This window comes from Emys orbicularis, chromosome 7 (assembly GCF_028017835.1).
Source record: "Emys orbicularis isolate rEmyOrb1 chromosome 7, rEmyOrb1.hap1, whole genome shotgun sequence".
Lineage (NCBI taxonomy): Eukaryota > Metazoa > Chordata > Testudines > Emydidae > Emys > Emys orbicularis.
This window is the reverse complement of record NC_088689.1, coordinates 82,282,738-82,301,905: the sequence shown is the minus strand read 5'-3', so window position 1 is coordinate 82,301,905 and position 19,168 is coordinate 82,282,738. Positions and strand designations below refer to the sequence as shown.

The following is a 19,168-nucleotide window of genomic DNA, read 5'->3' as shown; positions in this document are numbered from 1 at the left end:
GCCAGCACCCCAGCCCTGCCCCGTGCCAGTCTGGCACAGAAGCACCGGAGGGGCACTATCGCCGGCGGGCATGTTAATTAATACATGGAATGAAACACCCTCCACAGTCACCCGTCACTACACACACAAATTACATTTTACATGTTTTTTATTTACTGTGTCACTTTTAATTAAATCCCTAATCGCTTGCTAGAGGGCGTGGCCTGGTCCTGCCTGTCTGGAGGTGGGGAGGTCCGATCCAGCCTCACGTATCAGGGGGTGGTGGAATCACCAGGGGTAGTGCTGGGGAAGGAGAGAGAGAAATGGGGATTTGGAGCGTGTTTGAGCGGGGAAGGAGTCCCGGATGGACCTAGTCCCCTGATTCAGTTCCACTAATAAGAGACAAGAAGCTCCAGCAGAGAATCCCAGGAGTGGGACAGCAGAGAGAAACGGGCGTCTCTGAGCCCCTCACACGGGGAAGTCCCCTCAGCTGGCAGGATCAGGCCCTCTGCTCGCCCACTCCCCTAATTCCGACAGGGGATAATAATGGAGCAGCTTGGCTGTAGTGAAGGAGACCTGCATACTGTCCGTTTACACACAACCCAAAGCGGCCTGCCCCAATCTCCCTCTGAAGTGCGAAGGGGCCATTCAGGCAAAGCAGAGTGGGGGAATGAGCAGGATCCAGCTAGGATCCAAACCGCGTCACCATCGAGAGGCCAGCAGCCTTTACATGCAAAGCCCAGCGCCCGGATGACACGCTCACCCTGGTGGTCAGGTTCAGCATAGCAAGGGAAGTTTCCTGCGCCCATCAGCCTGGCTTGGGGAGTTGCCTGAGGCTTTGGCAAAAGTATTTGGCACTTGGCACAAGAGAAGATTTTCCAAGGGACACATCTGTGTCTCTCCCCAACACCCCACCTGCATGGAGCTTTGGCCATGAAGTCGCTCTGGGGAATATTTGTATCTGCTGGAAAGCCTTGGAATGACTCATGGGTGTTAAGGCTACAGGACAGTTTTTATTCTAAGCCTCTGGTTTTGGTGACTTACAATTTTCTGAAATCTGGAATTTTCCAACCGTGGTCCCTGCCCAAAAGTGATCTTTGTTTAAAGTTTGAGCAAAACCCATTCATCCATTTTTGAAAAGGTAGAAAGAAGAAAAATACGCACATTCGCCATTTCAAAACCAAAAGAAAAACCCTTTGCATTCTCTTTTTGAACTGCTCTGCAGCAGAATTAGCAGGGGGGTGCAAAGTTGAAATTTGGGAGAGAAGTAGCCCTCTCTTGGAAGTGCTTTAAAATGTTCTGAAGAAACTTAGTTTTGTGTTCACCCACGGAAAATCAGGCCTCGTGCATGCGTGGAACATTTTGTTTGGTGTTTTCTTTATAAGCACATAACTGTATAGCTAAGGTTCCATTGTACATCTGGTGTGGCCCTCTCAGCTACATACGCTACTGCTTAATCTCCTAAATTACTGCAGGCACACTGGACCCCCTTTCCAAATGCATCAGTGAAAAACAGGGACAGCTGCTGCTTTCCCCGCCCACAAATGCCTCCAAGCAGCTGAGGGAGCCATGCACTGAGCTGGGACTCAGGAGGGCCGGTGTTCCTGATGAAAGGAAGTACTCTTTCACACAACATGCAGTTAGACTGCAGAACTCATTGCCACAAGAAGTCACCATGGCCAAGAACTTAGCAAGATTCCAAAGGGGGTTGGATACTTATATGGAGATCAAGGCTATCCACATCTATCATAGTTAATGAGAACAAAAATGATGGAAGGGAGATTAAACCTCAGGCTTCAAGGTTTAAGCCAATCTCTAACTATTAGAGACCAGGATGAGGCCGGGGGGCAGTTTATCCCACATCTGCCACTGGGGGGCTCTGTCGCTTCCCTCTGAAGCATCGGGCGCTGGCCACTGTCAGAGACGGAACGTGGGCTGGATGGACCATGGGTCTGGGCCAGTCTGGCAATGCCAGTGCCCCTTTCCCTCTGCTGAGTGGCCTAAATAACTCTGCACTTCACAGCTCTTATTTAGCAAAGCCTCATGCCGCTCCTCCAAGAGATTAGGCCAGTACCATTGCCACTGTCTGTGAGATGGGGTCAGAAAGGCCCGGAGAGGTTGAGCACTGCACAGAAAGCAAACTTCCCTCCCTCTCGGGCCATGTCTACACTATAAAATTACATCAGCATGCAGCCACCACAGTAATTACATTGCTTGTGTGCGCACTTGGCTCCTTGTGTCGGTGCTGTGCATCCTCACCAGGAGTGCTTGTATCAACTGCATTGTCAACGTGGGGCATTATGGGATGGCTCCTGGAGGCCAGTATCAGCTGACATAAGCAATGCAGCATCTACACTCACACTCTGCGCCGCGTGGGAAGGTGGTGTTACTAAATTGGTGTAGTGGGAGCCAGATTTAAGTGAAGACACTTTCACAGCTAGGTCGACACGAGGCAGCTTACATCGACCTAACCCTGTAGTGGAGACTGGGCCTGGGTGTGTCTACACTGCAAAGAAAAATCCACAGCACCGAGCCTCAGAGCCCAGGTCAATTGACTCAGGCTTGTGGGGCTCAGACTGATGGGTTGAAAACAGCAGTGTCAACCTTCCCTGCTCGCCGGGTTACAAAGCCCAGGCTCCAGCCCAAGCAGGAATGTCTATGCTGCTCTTTGTTGCCCCGCAGCCTGAGCCCTGTAAGACCTGGGCTCTCAGACTCGGCCCCCCAGGTTTTTCTTTGTAGACAGAACCTCTGTCCTGGCTCTGATGCCTTCCCCCAGCCATGGGTGGGCAGGACAGATGTCCAGGAGAGATCAGTAAGGGGTCAGAGTGGGAGAGGGCTTGAGAACAGCCATTTCTGTCAAGAGACAAGTTGCTTTAAGAAGAAAGCAAGAGAGAAAGCGTGCAGAGGAGCTGGCATTGTGGGTTCAGTATCAGGCTTGAAATATTTCCTCTCCCTGGAGCTGTTGGTTCCCTTCTCAGCAGGACTGTCTCAGACGTTTATCCTCAAGGCCCCGTGCAGTGCATTGTGTATGTTGTTCAGAGCGGGCTTTATACAGTGAATCCCTGTTGGTTGTGTGGGTGGGTGATGACGAGCCCATAGTGCAGTGCACGAGAGAAAAGATTTGCTCAGGAGACGTTGTATAAAATTCCCCCCTGCCATTTTGTTCAGCAATCCTGTGTGTTGGTTGACTGCTGCTCTCCTCCCCAGAGTCTGCTGCATTTCCACAGTGCCCTGCGTATATAATGCAGACATCACTTTGCAGGAATAAAAATCATTATTCAAATGTAAAATATCATGGTACATGCTGCTTGTACCAACAAACTCTGTTGGGATATCTGCGTTACCAGGACATGCCCCAGGAAACTGGTTTAACCAAATTAGGATGCAGCCTTTAATTACATAGTCACAGCCTGTTTCCCAAATAATACCATTGCCCCTTGAACCCAGCAGTTACCCAAAGTTCCGAACCTTGCAGGGCTGGTTCCATTAGGATGAACAATCAGTGGTACAAGTCAGAGACATTCCTGGAGCAATCTCATATGTTTACAAAGAATGGTCACAGTCCTGTTCCCTGACCTCAGCAGCAGCTAGAGACCATGATTATTATGGGTAGATTAACAGGGTGATGCTGGTTGCAAGCTGTGGGTGTTGGAGGCAGGCAGCCAGGGGAAGTTGTTGTGAGGGGGACCCTGAGAGGAAGCAGACTCAGCGCTCGCTGGAGAGGCAGATCTCGGGAGTTCTGTTAATCTACCCATAATAATCATGGTCTCTAGCTTTTATCTAGCACTTTTCATCAGCAGACCTCAAAGCGCTTTACAGAGGGAGGTCAGGATCATAACAGATGGGGAAAGTGAGGCACAGGGAGGTGAGTTGATTTGCCCAAAGTCACCCAGCAGATCACTGGCACAGCCAGGACTACAACCCGGGTCTTCTGAGTACCTGCCTGGCATAGCTCTGACCTGCCATCCATCATAGTGCTTTGTCTGGTCAGCTCCATTATCTTCAGCTGTTTTGACTACAGAAAGGGGCTTGCTTTCTCCTTCTGTTGATTATCTTAGACCCACCTCACGGCAGCCATTAGCAAATACCCTTCAGCATGACAATATATCATGCAGTTTTTTCTACAAGCGTAGATACCCACGTGTTGCATCTTTTGGTCCGGCTCAGTGCACTATTGCTACGTGTTTGTGCAGTGTTTAGCACAATGCAGCACCAACCACATTACGGATGTTTATTAACAATACTATAACAAGAAGAAGCTAAAAGTGAATGGCGATTCCTTGTTTTTCTCTTGAGGTCTTGTGTGTACTGATCTATCTTGGGTACCATATCAAGCTGTGTTGGTTGATGCCCACAATTAAATGAGGTGGTTATGAAATGTAACCGTTTCCCATGAAATCTGTCATTTCCCCACCACCAGTTTTTTTTTCCTCATGGAAAAAATACAGCTGTTGGCACAGTGAAACAAGAAATCATGCGAAATACACTGATAACACAACTCAGTATGTGCAGCTTTCTGAGAAACAGCATCTGAGATATTGAGATCATAAATTACTGGCTGGAGACATATCTGTCTGCAGAAGGAAAAAAAAGTCCTCTTCACTGTATAGGGCATGATACAGAGAAATATATTCAGATCCAGCCTTTAGAGAGAAGACAACACGTCATATATAGCAGGCTAAGGGCCAGTGTGGGATTCAGCCCTAAATCAGTATAAATATTCTCAGGCCATTAGGTCAATGACATTAATAAAAATACCTTCCCCCATGCTGCATGTGTGTATCTAAGATGTAGAAAAAACTGTCTGATATAGGATATGGTTTGACAAATAGTGTGTGTTCCTGTCATTAAAGTCTGTTTGGCATACTCATAGACTCATAGACTTTAAGGTCAGAAGGGACCATTATGATCATCTAGTCTGACCTCCCGCATGATGCAGGCCACAAAAGCTGACCCACCCACTACTGGAATAATTCTCTCCCTTGACTCAGCTGTTGAAGTCCCCAAATCATGATTTAAAGACTTCAAGTCGCAGAGAATCCTCCAGCAAGCGACCCCTGCCCCATGCTGCGGAGGAAGGCGAAAAACCTCCAGGGCCTCTGCCAATCTACCCTGGAGGAAAATTCCTTCCCGACCCCAAATATGGCGATCAGCTGAACCCCGAGCATGCGGGCAAGATTCTCCAGCCAGACCCTCCGGAAAAAGTTCTCTTTAGTAACTTTTAATATCCCATCATTGACCATTGTTACTAATTACCAGCGATGGCACGTTATTGACCTATTGACTAAAATCACGTTATCCCATCAAACCATCCCTTCCATAAACTTATCAAGCTTAATCTTAAAGCCAGAGAGGTCTTTCGCACCCACTGTTTCCCTCGGAAGGCTGTTCCAGAACTTCACCCCTCTGATGGTTAGAAACCTTCGTCTAATTTCAAGCCTAAACTTCCCGACGGCCAGTTTATATCCATTTGTTCTCGTGTCCACGTTAGTACTGAGCTGAAATAATTCCTCTCCCTCCCTGGTATTTATCCCTCTGATATATTTAAAGAGAGCAATCATATCCCCCCTCAGCCTTCTTTTGGTTAAGGTAAACAAACCGAGCTCCTCGAGTCTCCTTTCATACGACAGGTTTTCCATTCCTCGGATCATCCTAGTGGCCCTTCTCTGTATCCGTTCCAGTTTGAATTCATCCTTTTTAAACATGGGAGACCAGAACTGCACACAGTACTCCAAATGAGGTCTCACCAGTGCCTTGTATAATGGAACCAGCACCTCCTTATCCCTACTAGAAATACCTCGCCTAATGCATCCCAAGACCGGATTAGCTTTTTTCACGGCCACGTCACATTGCCGACTCATAGTCATCCTGCGATCAACCAGGACTCCGAGGTCCTTCTCCTCTTCTGTTACTTCCAACCGATGCGTCCCCAGCTTATAACTAAAATTCTTGTTAGTCATCCCTAAATGCATAACCTTACACTTCTCACTATTAAATTTCATCCTATTACTATTACTCCAGTTTACAAGGTCATCCAAATCTCTCTGCAGGATATCCCGATCCTTCTCCGAATTGGCAATACGTCCCAACTTTGTATCATCCGCAAACTTTATCAGCCCACTCCTACATTCGGTTCCGAGGTCAGTAATAAATAGATTAAATAAAATCGGACCCAAAACCGAACCTTGAGGAACTCCACTGGTAACCTCCCTCCAACCTGACAGTTCACCTTTCAGTACGACCCGCTGCAGTCTCCCCTTTAACCAGTTCTTTATCCACCTCTGGATTTTCATATCGATCCCCATCTTTTCCAATTTAACCAATAATTCCTCATGCGGTACCGTATCAAACGCTTTACTGAAATCAAGGTATATTAGATCCACCGCATTTCCTTTATCTAAAAAATCTGTTACTATCTCAAAGAAGGAGATCAGGTTGGTTTGGCACGATCTACCTTTCGTAAAACCGTGTTGTAATTTGTCCCAATTGCCATTGACCTCAAGGTCCTTAACTACTTTCTCCTTCAAAATTTTTTCCAAGACCTTGCATATTACAGATGTTAAACTAACAGGCCTGTAGTTACCCGGGTCACTTTTTTCCCCCTTCTTGAAAATAGGAACCACATTAGCTATTCTCCAGTCAAACGGTACCACCCCCGAGTTTACAGATTCATTAAAAAATATCGCTAATGGGCTTGCAATTTCTCGCGCCAGTTCCTTTAATATTCTCGGACGAAGATCATCCGGACCGCCCGATTTAGTCCCGTTAAGCTGTTCGAGTTTGGCTTCTACCTCGGATACGGTAATGTCAACACCCCCTCCTTTATTCCCATCCGTCACGCTGCCACTATTCCTAAATCCTTCATTAGCCTCATTAAAGACCGATGCAAAATATTCGTTTAGATATTGTGCCATGCCTAGATTATCCTTAATCTCCACTCCATCTACAGTCTTCAGCGGTCCCACTTCTTCTTTCTTTGTTTTCTTCCTATTTATATGGCTATAAAACCTCTTACTATTGGTTTTAATTCCCCTCGCAAGGTCCAACTCTACACGGCTTTTGGCCTTTCTCACTCCATCTCTACATGCTCTGACCTCAATAAGGTAGGTTTCTTTGCTGATCCCTCCCATCTTCCACTCCTTGTACGCTTTCTGTTTTTTCTTAATCACCCCTCTGAGACGCTCGCTCATCCAGCTCGGTCTAAAACTCCTGCCTACGAACCGTTTTCCCTTTCTCGGGATACAGGCCTCCGACAGCTCCTGCAACTTCAATTTGAAATAATCCCAGGCGCCTTCCGCCTTTAGATCCATAAATATGTTAGTCCAATCTACTTCCCTAACTAGTCGCCTTAATTTATTAAAGTTAGCCCTTTTGAAATCGTAAACCTTAGTCTCAGATTTAATTTTGTTAATCCTTCCATTTAGTTTAAACCGAATTAGCTCATGATCACTCGAGCCAAGGTTGTCCCCTACAACCATTTCCTCAACGAGGTCCTCACTACTCACCAAAACCAAATCTAAAATGGCATCCCCCCTCGTCGGTTCAGCAACTACTTGATGAAGGAATTCATCAGCTATCACGTCTAGGAAAATCTGAGCCCTATTATTGTTACTAGCATTTGTTCCCCAATCTATATCTGGGAAGTTAAAGTCTCCCATGATTACACAGTTCCTATTAGTATTTACTTCCCTAAAAACATTAAAGAGTTCTCTGTCCATATCCAGGGTAGATCTTGGCGGTCTATAGCACACCCCAAGCACTATCCCAGGGGAGGCTCTAGTAGTTCTTTTACCCAGTGTGAGTATTGCCCAGACAGACTCCGTCTTATCCATTCCATCACTTATTATTTCTTTACAGTTTACCTCATTATTGACATACAATGCTACTCCCCCACCTTTACCTTTGTTCCGGTCTTTCCTAAACAGCACATACCCTTCCATACCTGTACTCCAGTCATGACTACCGTTCCACCACGTTTGGGTTATTCCTACGATATCCGGTTTCATTTCTCGGACCAGGAGCTCCAATTCCTCCATTTTGTTACCTAGGCTTCTCGCATTGGTGTATAAACATCTTAATTTATGCCGTTTGGCCTCTCTCACATTCGTTATCCAATTTGGTACGGACACCGTACCGCCAGTATGACCTATTAGTCTAGTATCCATCCCCCCCCCCCTTATGTCCAATCTCTTCCCCCTGGCTATATCCGTTCTTATCTCAACGACCTCCCTCTCAATGTTATAATCTGGTGTGGAGATTAACTGGACATCTCCCAACCGTCTCCCCCAAATTCCTAGTTTAAAGCTCTTTTGATGAGATGAGCCAGCCTCCCTCCCAGAAGTCTATTTCCTTCCCTACTTAGGTGAAGTCCGTCCCGTGAGAACAGTTTTCTGTCCCCAAAAGCCTCCCAGTGGCCATACATCCCAAAGCCCTCTTTATAGCACCACTCCCTTAGCCAACTATTTATCATCACAATCCTGTCACCCCTTTGCTGCCCTTCTCTAGGAACAGGCAGAATCCCACTGAAGATGATCTGAGCCTCGATTTCCTTAAGCGTCTTCCCCAGCCTGGCATAATCTCCCTTGATTCTCTCCAGCGAGAACCTAGCCGTGTCATTCGTTCCTACGTGAAGGATGATCAAGGGGTTCTTACCTGCTCCTTTTAGGATCTTTTTCAACCGCAGGTCCACATCCCGTATCTTAGCGCCCGGTAGACAGCACACCCTTCTGTTCTCTTGGTCTGCCCTGGTCACAGGCCTGTCTAACCTCCTCAGTAAGGAGTCCCCAATCACGTAAACCTGCCTTTGCCTGGTGACAGTGCGATCTACTAATCTATCCCCTGTTCCCTCTAGTTGCAACCCCTGTCCATTCCTATTTTCCCTTATAATTCCCCTTATGCCATCCTGTATCCTCCCGGGGCCCAGATTTGGTGCTGTCTCCATCAACTCCTCCCCTCTTTCTATGGGACTAGCCGCTCTTCTCTTCTTCCTCACCCTCCCACCTTCAGTTACCACCTGCTGCACCCCTTCCTCGTTTTCCAAACACCCAAACCTGTTCCTGAGCTCTATTTCTCCTTCACTGGCCCTCCTTTTCCTTGGCCTGCTTCTCACGGTCACATGCTTCCACTGCCCTTGTTCTCCCCCCGGCATTCCCCCCTTCCCATACACACAAGGGGGCAGAGGAAAGGCTAGGCATGCAACTGTGACCTACGCATTTTCTGACTATCGAAGGCATAACCGTATAACTCTAACATTCTACTACAGAGATTTTTTTCTATGGAATAAGGGTATATTAGCAAAGGATGCTCCCAGCTGCTTCAGTCCCAGCCTCTCCCAGTAGGTGACACTGTAGGGAGCAGGGCAGGCTGGCTATGGGGGAGCTCCCAGCTACTCCAGTCCCAGCCTTTCCCAGCAGGGGGCACTGTAAGGAGCGGGGCAGGAGCACTGACTGTGGCTATGCTCCCAGCTACACCAGCCTCTCCCAGCCGGGGGTGCTGTAGGGAGTGGGGCAGGCACACTGGCTGTGGGGGAGCTCCCATCTACACCAGCCCCAGAATCTCCAGTACAGAATTGGATGAGACATGTTTATTTTCATTAATGAAAGAAGACGTTGGTTTTTAAGTTGCTGCTGTGCCGTTCAGAAAAGATTTGCAGGGCACGGTGCCCGCCCCAGCAGGGCATCAGGATAGAGGCTGCAGGAGACTCCAGAGAGATTAATTTTCGTTTTCTCTTTTCCATTCTCTATTGTATACATTGAAGGAGATCAATACGTAAAGCACATTCCTCACCCCTGCTAATGCGGCATCGCGGAGCGTGTGCTGTGCCATTGATTGGCTACCAGGAGGAAAGAAACAGAAAAGGAGGCCTTTAGAGACAAAGGGGAACATAGAGGACTGTCTGCCACCATGGTGCTGTGGGCACCTGCTTATTCCTCTCTCTAATGGACGAAGTTGGGAGTCTCTGATTTTCCTCTCATTAGTCAGTTCTTGGGCTCGGATGAATCAGTCCTTATTTCCGGCTCCACGTTCCCATCGTATCTGGCTGTCAGTTCCTTGGGAAGGGTACCCGGGCCACAGAGTGAGTTGGAGCCATCTGCCAGCACCTGTGCTTTTGCAGCACAACCCTGGCACGGTTTGGGAGGCGCATGGTTTTTGTGTGTACAGGTTTGGTTTTTGAGAAGGCGTGTGTGAGAAGGAGTGAATGAGACCACGTGTCTGTGGGTTTTACCATGTGCCTGAATTAACTGGAATTAAATACTATTATGGAAAGGTTTATTTTCTCAGATGGAGGAAATTAAAAATGAAAGTGGAGTTACTTAAAAATGAAAAGCTTTTCTATATTTTATTTAATTGATTGGTTGATTGATTATTTATGGTGTCCATCACCTTAGTGTCTGAGCACCTCACAGGCATTCGTGGTGTTATCCTCACTGCACTCTATTATTATCCCCATTTTACAGATGGGGGAAACTGAGGCACAACACTAATGTTTAATTGCTGATTTGACAGAAACTAAGCCTTGATTTGCAGCGGCGCTGAGCTTCTGTTGACTCCAGCTGGAGTTAAGGGCCCTTAAGATCATGTTTTCATGACAGGTCAGAGCCAAATTTTAAGAGCTTTGCACCAAGTGACTCCCATTATGACATAGGGTTTCCTCCGTAAAAAGCATTGTAGAGATCTGAGAGAAAGGGGTCGTATATTACAGTCTATGAACCCATTCTGTTCTCAGCTGCACCCTGACCCCAGACCGATAAGATCCCCCCAAAGTGCTGGGGCAATTCGCATAATAGTAACAAATAATTAAATTGATGGGGAGGCGTTTTTCTTTATGGCCCCAGCAGATGCTCCTTCTCAAGAGTCAATAGATGGCCCCTTTATTGGATAGATGTAGGCCCAAAGTTGGGAGAGGATAGTGTGGGCAGTGGATAGTCCTTTTGTTGTGTGTTCCCGCTTATTACACCCCCAGCTCTTTGCAGCATGATTCATCTGTTGCCTGGCCTGGCGAGCTGGCTCCAATGTGCCTTGAGGCTTCGAGGGAAGGGTAATAAGGATGACTAAGGAGTTTAGAGGAGGGACTGATGTAGGAGGAACCTCTAAGAGAACTAAATATATTCCTCGGGTCACATGCTAGTTCTCATATAATACAACTGATCGTGCCATTTTTTTCCTGCAACCTTAAGATACCTGGAGCGGTGCATAGCACAAGAAGCTGCTATACAGGGCTATCTAAAAACCTGCATGTTGTTTTGCAGTATTAGAGAAATGATATGGGATCATGTAGGAAGAGACTGTGTCATAATTTAGGCCCATGATGGGGCAGAGTTAAGGTTACATGTGTGACCTAACCTTTGGCCTTCCCTGGTTTCTCAGTGCTTAGCAGTGTCACCTTAATGTTCTGTTCACAGTTTTTTCCACTGGAGTTTCCTAGGGTTGTTGTGGGGTTTTGGGGGTGGGGTTACAAAAAAATACAATGGATAAGGAGAAGCAATTTTACAAAATAAAGGAAGCGAAGCTTCAGTCTTCAGTTCTGTGAAACTCCCCAGCTGGCAGGACAAATGTTGGTACATTCTAGCACCCGTACACCTTCCGATGTGTGCTGCTGCAGCCTGGAGACCCAAAGGTGTTTCAGGTTCGGGCTCTCCCCTGCACACCCAGGCTTCCCTGGATCTTTGCCAGGGGTTGAGGCAAGACTGGGATGTGAGAGAGTTTGGTGCAGGCACCCCTTACGCGTGCGCACCCCCTCAGTCAGCCATCCCCAGCATAACCTTGGTGGAGCTGTTCCAGGGCATATGAGAAAGCCCCTCTTGTGAGCGCCTTAGCAGCCCTGCAGCTGACTGCTGGGCCCTCGTATAACTCCTTAGTGCCTTCGGAACCTCGCGGAGCCCTTCCCCCTCCTCCCCATTTTTGTGTACAGTAGCACATGGCATCCCCAGCTGAGATCAGTGCCCCCTTTGTGCTGGGCACTGCACATGAACTTACTTAGAGACAGCCCCTCCCCCCCACACCCCCAAAGAGCTTGGGCCCAGCTCTTCAAAGATAGCTTCTTACAGCCTAAATAGACAGGACAGGCAAAGGGCAAGCAGGGAAACAGAGGTGCAGAGAGGGAAGTGACTTGCTCAAGGACACCCAGCAGGGTCAGGGCAGAGCTAAGTGGTCTCCTGCATCCCAGTCCAGTGCTCTACCCACTGGACCACACTGCTTCAGTGGTCAGGGATGCTGCAGTACCACGTGGTGATGACTGACTGAGCAGAGCTCCGATAGCTGCCTCTCCATAGGGGGTTGTAAGGGCATCGGCCACATTAAGGATGCGGAGGAATTGCCCAGGGGGCTTTGGGGAGGAATAGTTGGAACTCCCAGGATAAAACTGAGCCTGGAACCTAAGTCCAGCCTCTCAGCAACAGCCACCGGCGGGCCACCATGACCTTGGCCACTGGCAGAGGCAGGTTACCAGGCTGGATGTTACCAGGAGCCTGTTCTGGCTGCAGAGAATGGAGGCAAATTCTGTATCTTATGGCAGCATTTCTCAAACTGGGGTCTGCGAGGGTACTCCAGGGGGTCCGCCAGCCCCGCTGATCAACTCCTCCTCCTCCCTTCCTCAACTCCTCCCAGTGCCTCCTGCACGCCAGGGAACAGCTGTTTAGGGGTGTGCAGGAGGTGCTGGGAGAGGGGGCGGAAAGAGGCAGGGAAGAGGAGGAGCGGAGGTGGGGCCTTGAGGGAAGAGGTAGGGGGGGCAGGGCCTGGGGCTGATCTGGGGATTGGGGGGTCTGTGAAAAAAATTAAATCAAAATGGAGGTCCTTGGGTTGCTAAAGTTTGAGAACCCCTGTGCTATGGGATCTACAGGAGTGTAGCTAGCAGATGGTGACTGCTCAGTAATAGGCAAGGTAGAGTAACTTGGATACAGCTAGGTAGGTAGGAAGGAAGGATAATGAGGCAGTCTGTAGCCATCACCAGCGCTAGGGAGTCGGCAATGGAAAAAAGTTGGCTGTTACAGAATATTGGAGTCATGAGAGAACCTGGATCTGGATTTCTGGGCCTGCATGGCACGGACCCTGGGAGAAGAACTGGACCTGGATTCCTGAGCTCTGGGGCCCTGGGTGCCGCACCCAAGTGGAGGGGATCCGGCCGGCATGATTTTCTCTGGGTAGCTGTCTCCTGAGAGCAGCCTATGATGTTTATATTTCAGGTACAAAAACTGCTGCTTAAGAAAGATTAATCTCCCTCTCACAAGGTCACTGAGAATGCAAGAAACCAAAACCAGTGCAATGGCCAGAAAGCTGGAGACCAAGAGCAGCTCTAAGGCAGCAGCCTTGCTGGCTTGCTCAGTGCACAGGTTGTGTCCTTGCCTCACTGGACAGTGGCCCAGTAGCCCCCACTGGGATGTGCAAACAGTGCAGCAGATGGTGTCAGCAAAGGGGAGCAACAGAGAGATTGGATGCAAAACTGTCCCTGTTTGCAACTGCCCCGATCCCTGATGGGGCTGGATTGCCCAGTCCCCTCACCCCACCCGGACTGAGATGGGCTCTCGCTGCAGCCCTTCGAGGACATGGAGCTGCTCTGGAGGTGTGTGCCAGCCTAGTTGAGGTTTGAGGCCATGACACTGCAGTCAGCATCGTGCCATTCCACAGTGCAGGCTGGCACCCCCTCTTAGCAGTGGGAAGCAGCAGGGCTGAAGGGGCTGCCCAGTTTGTGGTGGTTGTTTTTTTACTCTGTTTAATTTTAGGCAAGATACGGCTCTGCTTTCAAGAGTGGCGTTCAGAGCCACAAATGCTTTCCTTGAATGTTGGCTTTTAAAGTGTCCCTGCAAAGCCCTCAGCTCATGGGGCTGAGCTCCCAGCAAGTTTGGGGCATCTTCAGAGCCTGCCAGGCCCCTCAGAAGCCCCTGCTCTGGGAACAAGCTCCCCCAGTGCCAAATTCTGCCCGGCACAGCAGTGGTGTTGCACAGGTGCCATGGGAGCAGTTAATGCTGTCGCCTGAAATCTGAGATCCCTCGCTCTATGCAGACATTGTTCTGGCCATCGATCTGTTTTGCCTAAGCGTTTGTTTGTGCTGCACCTGCCATATCGCTGTGGTGCTGGGGCCCTGTTGGAGGGGGAATGCTCACGTACTCTTTGGATGGAAGAGAAGGGATTCCTTTCCTATCTATTCCCTGTCTCTTCCCTCCCTTGTCCTGCCCGTGGATGGATACCACCATTCAGTGCTCCCCGCTCCTTCACCAGTGTGCACTTCAAACCCCAAATGGGCTGGGTGGCTTGCAGGGCATTAGACTTGTCTACCCCGTCTCAGATGTCGCCAGCCTGCCCTGCTCCAAATACCCCTCCGCCCCCCGAGACACGCTTTGCGCCATTGCTGGGTCTGGCAGGGTTGTGAACCATGCGAAATCTGTTCTGAGCTGGAGAGGGTCAGGCCCCTTCCCATCTCTGTGCTATTGTCTACATTTGCATATGGAGCAGCGTCTCCCCGATGTGTGGTGCAGTTGCTGAGAGCGGAGCCGCAGGGAGGCAGAGCCAGGAGAGCAGGCTGGAGCTTGCACTGGGCTCAGGTGGGCACTCCCCACTCAGGTGCAGAGTTCCAGGGTTTCAGGAAGGGTCTGGGGAGGAGATGGGGCGGGGGAAGTTCTTATTCCCACTGAATGAGGAGGCTGCAGAAGAGGAAGGGAGGAGAGAGAGATGGACTGGGCCGATAACATGACAGGAGTCAGGACTCCTGGGTTGTAGTCCAGGCGCAGTTGCTGTGTGGTAAAGTGGGGAGAGTTCAGCCCACTTGTGTGCTGCAGAGGGCTCCATGCTTTCCTCCTTGCAGAGAGCCGAGATCTTCAGCAGGAGGAGTTTGAGAGACTCACCAGCCTGAGTACTCTACGGGGTTCAGACCTCCTCATCCATCTTCCCCCATGCTCAGCTCCGCAGCTCAGCCCTGAACCACTGCAGAAACCCCCCTATGTCCCCAGCTACCCCTTGCCCCCGGCTCAGCCCTGTAGGAGCTGCCCCACTCAAGTACCATCCTTAGAGGCTTCTGAAAGAAGCAACCCCTTGTAAAGAGCAACTAACCGCATGCCTGTCCCACGCACTTCGGCAGTCCCGGCCCTATCTGATAATCACAGTCAGGCTGCTCTGAGCTCATCGGTTGCCTCAATAGCGGAATCATTTCAAATCGCTCTTTGTCGGTGTCTTAATTGCTTTAGCGTCGAGCACGAGGGCCGTCGTGAATGCAGAGTGGGGCGAGCTCCCGGAGGGCCGCTCCTCTCACCCGTTGTCTCTTGGGGACTGGCTGATGGAGGAGGGACTCGAACGCGGCCCCCATGGGGGACAGACCCAATTTATTTCCCATCTGCTGCGGGTATCTGGTGGCAAGCACGTACCACAGGCTTGAATGTGCCTCCTGCAGCTCCGTCGTTTTGGGGAGGGGGGTCCTTTGCCCACCAGCCACTCAGACTGGGAGCCTGGCACCTGCCTGGGGTGACTTTCTGGATCTGTGCAATAGTGTGTGGAGAAGAGGCCCAGAGTCCCTGCCAGCTGCTGATCGAGAAAGAAACCTCAGTCTGGGAAGCTCGGATTTGTCCATCTCCCCCTCCCCAGGCTGAAAGACACTGGTTCCCAGTACCCCAAGCCATGGAGATTAGATCTGTGAGGACCCCCATCTTGGCCCACCCTGGCCATTGAACTAGGGACCTCGGCAGCTGCAGTCACAGACTCCCCTCCCCTGAGGATCGGGCACAGGGCCGGCTTTAGGCCGATTCACCCAATTCCCCAGAATCGGGCCCCACGCCTTAGGCTCACCCGGCGGTGGTCCGCTCCGGCGGCATTTTGGCAGTGGGGGGGGAGTCCGCTCCGGGGTCTTTGGCGGCGGGGGGGGGGGGGGGTGTCCGCTCCGGGGGTCTTCGGCGGCCGGGGGCTCCAGGGTCTTTGGCGGCGGGGGGTCCTTCAGTGCCACGGAAGACACGGAGCGCCCCCCCGCCCCCGCTGCCAAAGTGCCGCCGAAGACCCGGACCGTGGAATCGGGCCCCGCAGGTCCTAAAGCCAGCCCTGATCGGGCAGAGAACACAGCAACCCTGGGTTACGCAGACGCAGGAGAAGGCCCCTAGCTCACAGACAGAGGGTAGGTCTATATGGCAGTGACAGGGCTTGGCTGTAGCTCACTCGGGTCCTAGTGCAGGTGAGCTGTCCAATAATCATGCAGGGGTCAGGAGGGCTCATAGAGACCCTGCAGAAGTGTGTGCTGCTGCAGCTCCACTGCTCTGGGACAAGGGATACCTAGGTTAAAACTAGCCCCGGCATGGCCAGCTGAAGCCACGCCCCAGAACTGCTGCCAGGACGTGCCCTGAGGATCTGTTTTTGCAAACATTGACAGCCTGCTTACACTGCCCATGCTGGGTGTAGGGGCACCAGGGCAAGAGCAGGCATGTGCTGGTGGATGGTGAGTGAGTAGCGGAGACATGGAGGAGGAAGGAGATGGAGCCCAGGCCCAGGGGCTGGCAGTGGGTGAGACACTGGCACAGTGCACTGGGTGGGCAGGGAAGGAGGGCACACGGGGCCAAGGGACAGCACTGTGCTGAGTGTGATTCCGATGTGGGGAAAGACGGAGCCGGTGCGGAAGGAGGAGTGTGCTGCAGGCAATGGCTGCAAAGCCCGTGGCACTGAAGAATCACGGAGGGCTTGCGGGTGATGTCTGGCTGGGCTTCTCCCATGGCTGATCTGCTGGGACGCAGCCCAGACAGAGCTGGGTAGCTCCATGCTGATCCGTGACAAACCAGGGCTCATCTCTGCCTGGTGCTGGCTTCCACGTTCCCACGTCTGGGCCTGGGGGGCGGCTTCCAGTGCCTCATGGAGCCCAGACTCTCCCTTCCATGGTGCTCTGCTCTTGGGGACCCAGCATCACAGCTGTCATTTCTGAGCCCCCTGCCCTCCCACCCCCAGCATCCCCTTGGCCCCAGCCTTGCCTCCTGTGCCCTGCTGCAGGAGTGGGGGTCTCCCACCCCTCCTTCCCCGTATCAGGAGAGGCACAGGGGCTGCTGAGTGAGCGCTAGGATGTGCTGAGGGGTTAGCACCAGCCACGTGGCGGCACACAGCTGAGATTCACAGCAGAGCAGTACCTGCTAGGTATTGTTGCTCTCCTGGGCCAGCCACACCGCGGTCTAGATCTACACCAATCAGCACCAGCGGAGGATGTGGCCCGCTGTGTCCATGTGTTCCCTGGCCAGCCCCTTTCAGGCCGAGGATGGGAAATGAACGAGGTCCTCTCCCTAGGTCCCATATGCCCCCACTCAGCCCGTCTGGGCTCTCTCCCTTCCAGCCACCGTGATCCTCAATGAGCTGAACTGGACTGAAGCCCTGGAGGACGTGTTTATCGAGAACCGGAAGGAAGACCCGTCTCTGCTGTGGCAGGTCTTCGGCAGCGCTACTGGCGTGACCCGCTACTACCCAGGTCTGTTGCACCGGCATCGTGACTTTCTGGGGGGAAGGAAAACATGGCAGCAAGGCCCCCGAGTAACTGCAGCAGCCTCAAACACCCCTGCTAGGAGGTGGGGCATGCCCAGGTTAGGGGGCAGCAGCACAGCGCTTCCTAGTGCCATGCTGGGAGCTTAGGTGCTGAACTCAGGCTTTGAGATTCACAGTCCTTTTACAGGTGCCTATAAGGCATTGCGATCTGATACCTAACTCCTTGGGAGCATTCAGCCCCTCCTCTGGCACTGTGCTGGGCTGATCACATGCCCCTAGTACTGGCCAAGCTCCTGCTGACATCCACAGCAGCTTTGCCTCTGCAGGGAGCATGTAGCTCGGTGGTTCTCAGCCCACGGGCAGCCCAGTCAGCACACAGCTGCGGCCCATGTGACATCCTCAGGGCCATACAGGTAGAATATATACTGTGTGGATGCGGCCCACATAACACAGAGAGCTGCATCTGTAGCCCATGATGGTCAATAGATTGAGAACCAATGAGCTAGCTCATCAACTCCCCTCCCCCAGCCTCTATCCCCGTGTGCTGACATCTGCCTCCCCAGCGGTGTTTCACATCTCCTGTGTTTTCATTGCAGCCACCCCCTGGAGAGCGCCCAATAAGATCGACCTGTACGACGTCCGCAGGAGGCCTTGGTGAGAGGGGAGGGGGACAGTGCCCCGGGGGGAGGGGGGCTAGAGGGCTGCATGTGGATGACATACTGGGATGGGAGGTGGTGCACCCTGAACCACTTCTACAACCTGGGCACCTGCCTTCCATACAGCCCAGCGAATTCCTGGGCACCGAGGGCTAGGCCCACACCCTGCAGGCTGCACCCATACTTAGAAGCTCCCATTGAGGTAGCCAGCTATTTGTTTTCATGGAGCTGTGTGCGGCATCAAGGCCCCCAACAGCTCATAGACATGGGGCTGTGATAGCAAAGCTGACCTGGTCACAAAGGACATTGAAAAGAGCCAGGAACACCAATGGTCAATGTCCCCAGTCTTTCAGCTACTGTAAATTGCCAGCACTGCCATGCATTGTCAGAGCATTCTGGGCAATTGCATGTAAATGAACACAGCAGGCCCCTCCCACTCCCAGGACTGCCCCAACAAGCAGCTATTAAAATGGAGATGGGTTTACCGAGGCCAGGTGTATAGCTGTTCAGGAGTCTCCTCCCTTCCCCTTTCTCTCTCCCCTCTTGCCTGCATCTTCTCTTCCCCCTCTCCCTCCATCCCTCGCTCACTCTTGTAGGGAGGCAGCTAGGCTGTATGAAACTCCAGGTCTGGGAGCAGCCAGCTCTGTCCAATTTTCATTTCACACATCATTGGTGTTGGAAAATGGATACAATAACACAGGCAGGGGCATCGGAGCTGCAGCTTTTGGCTCCTTCTTTCCTCCCCTCCCCTTCCTTCCTGCCTCTGGGGAAGACAGAGGGTTAGGCAGATAGATTCTTAGATACAGACCAAGCGGGTTGATCATCTTCCTTCCTTTTCCCCCCAGTGGAGATGGTAAGTGTGGGGCTCGTTCATAGGCAGCACTCACATAGGATCCGGTTTAAAAAGAAAAACGAACGACTCTCAAAAGCTGGAGCCAAAAAGACAGTGAGAGAAATACGAGGCACAATGACAGACTGTGTTGAAGTGATAGCTGCAAGCATCAATTTAGCCACACATCAAGTTAAGCATGATTGAATCAGTTACGATTAGCCCTGGTAGAGGAGCTAGCTCTATAGGGCTAATTATTCCACCACAAATGCAG

The 19,168-nt window shown here is 51.3% G+C and overlaps 1 protein-coding gene across 1 annotated transcript in view; it reads left to right on the top strand.

Annotated features, from left to right (window-relative positions):
* CACNA2D2 (calcium voltage-gated channel auxiliary subunit alpha2delta 2) overlaps positions 1 to 19,168 on the top strand; it is a 581,166-nt gene that overhangs the window by 442,078 nt on the left and 119,920 nt on the right. The window contains exons 7-8 of the mRNA XM_065407282.1: positions 17,264 to 17,395; positions 18,006 to 18,063. Of these exons, the coding sequence (XP_065263354.1) occupies positions 17,264 to 17,395; positions 18,006 to 18,063 (190 nt within the window). The remainder of the gene's footprint in view (positions 1 to 17,263; positions 17,396 to 18,005; positions 18,064 to 19,168) is intronic.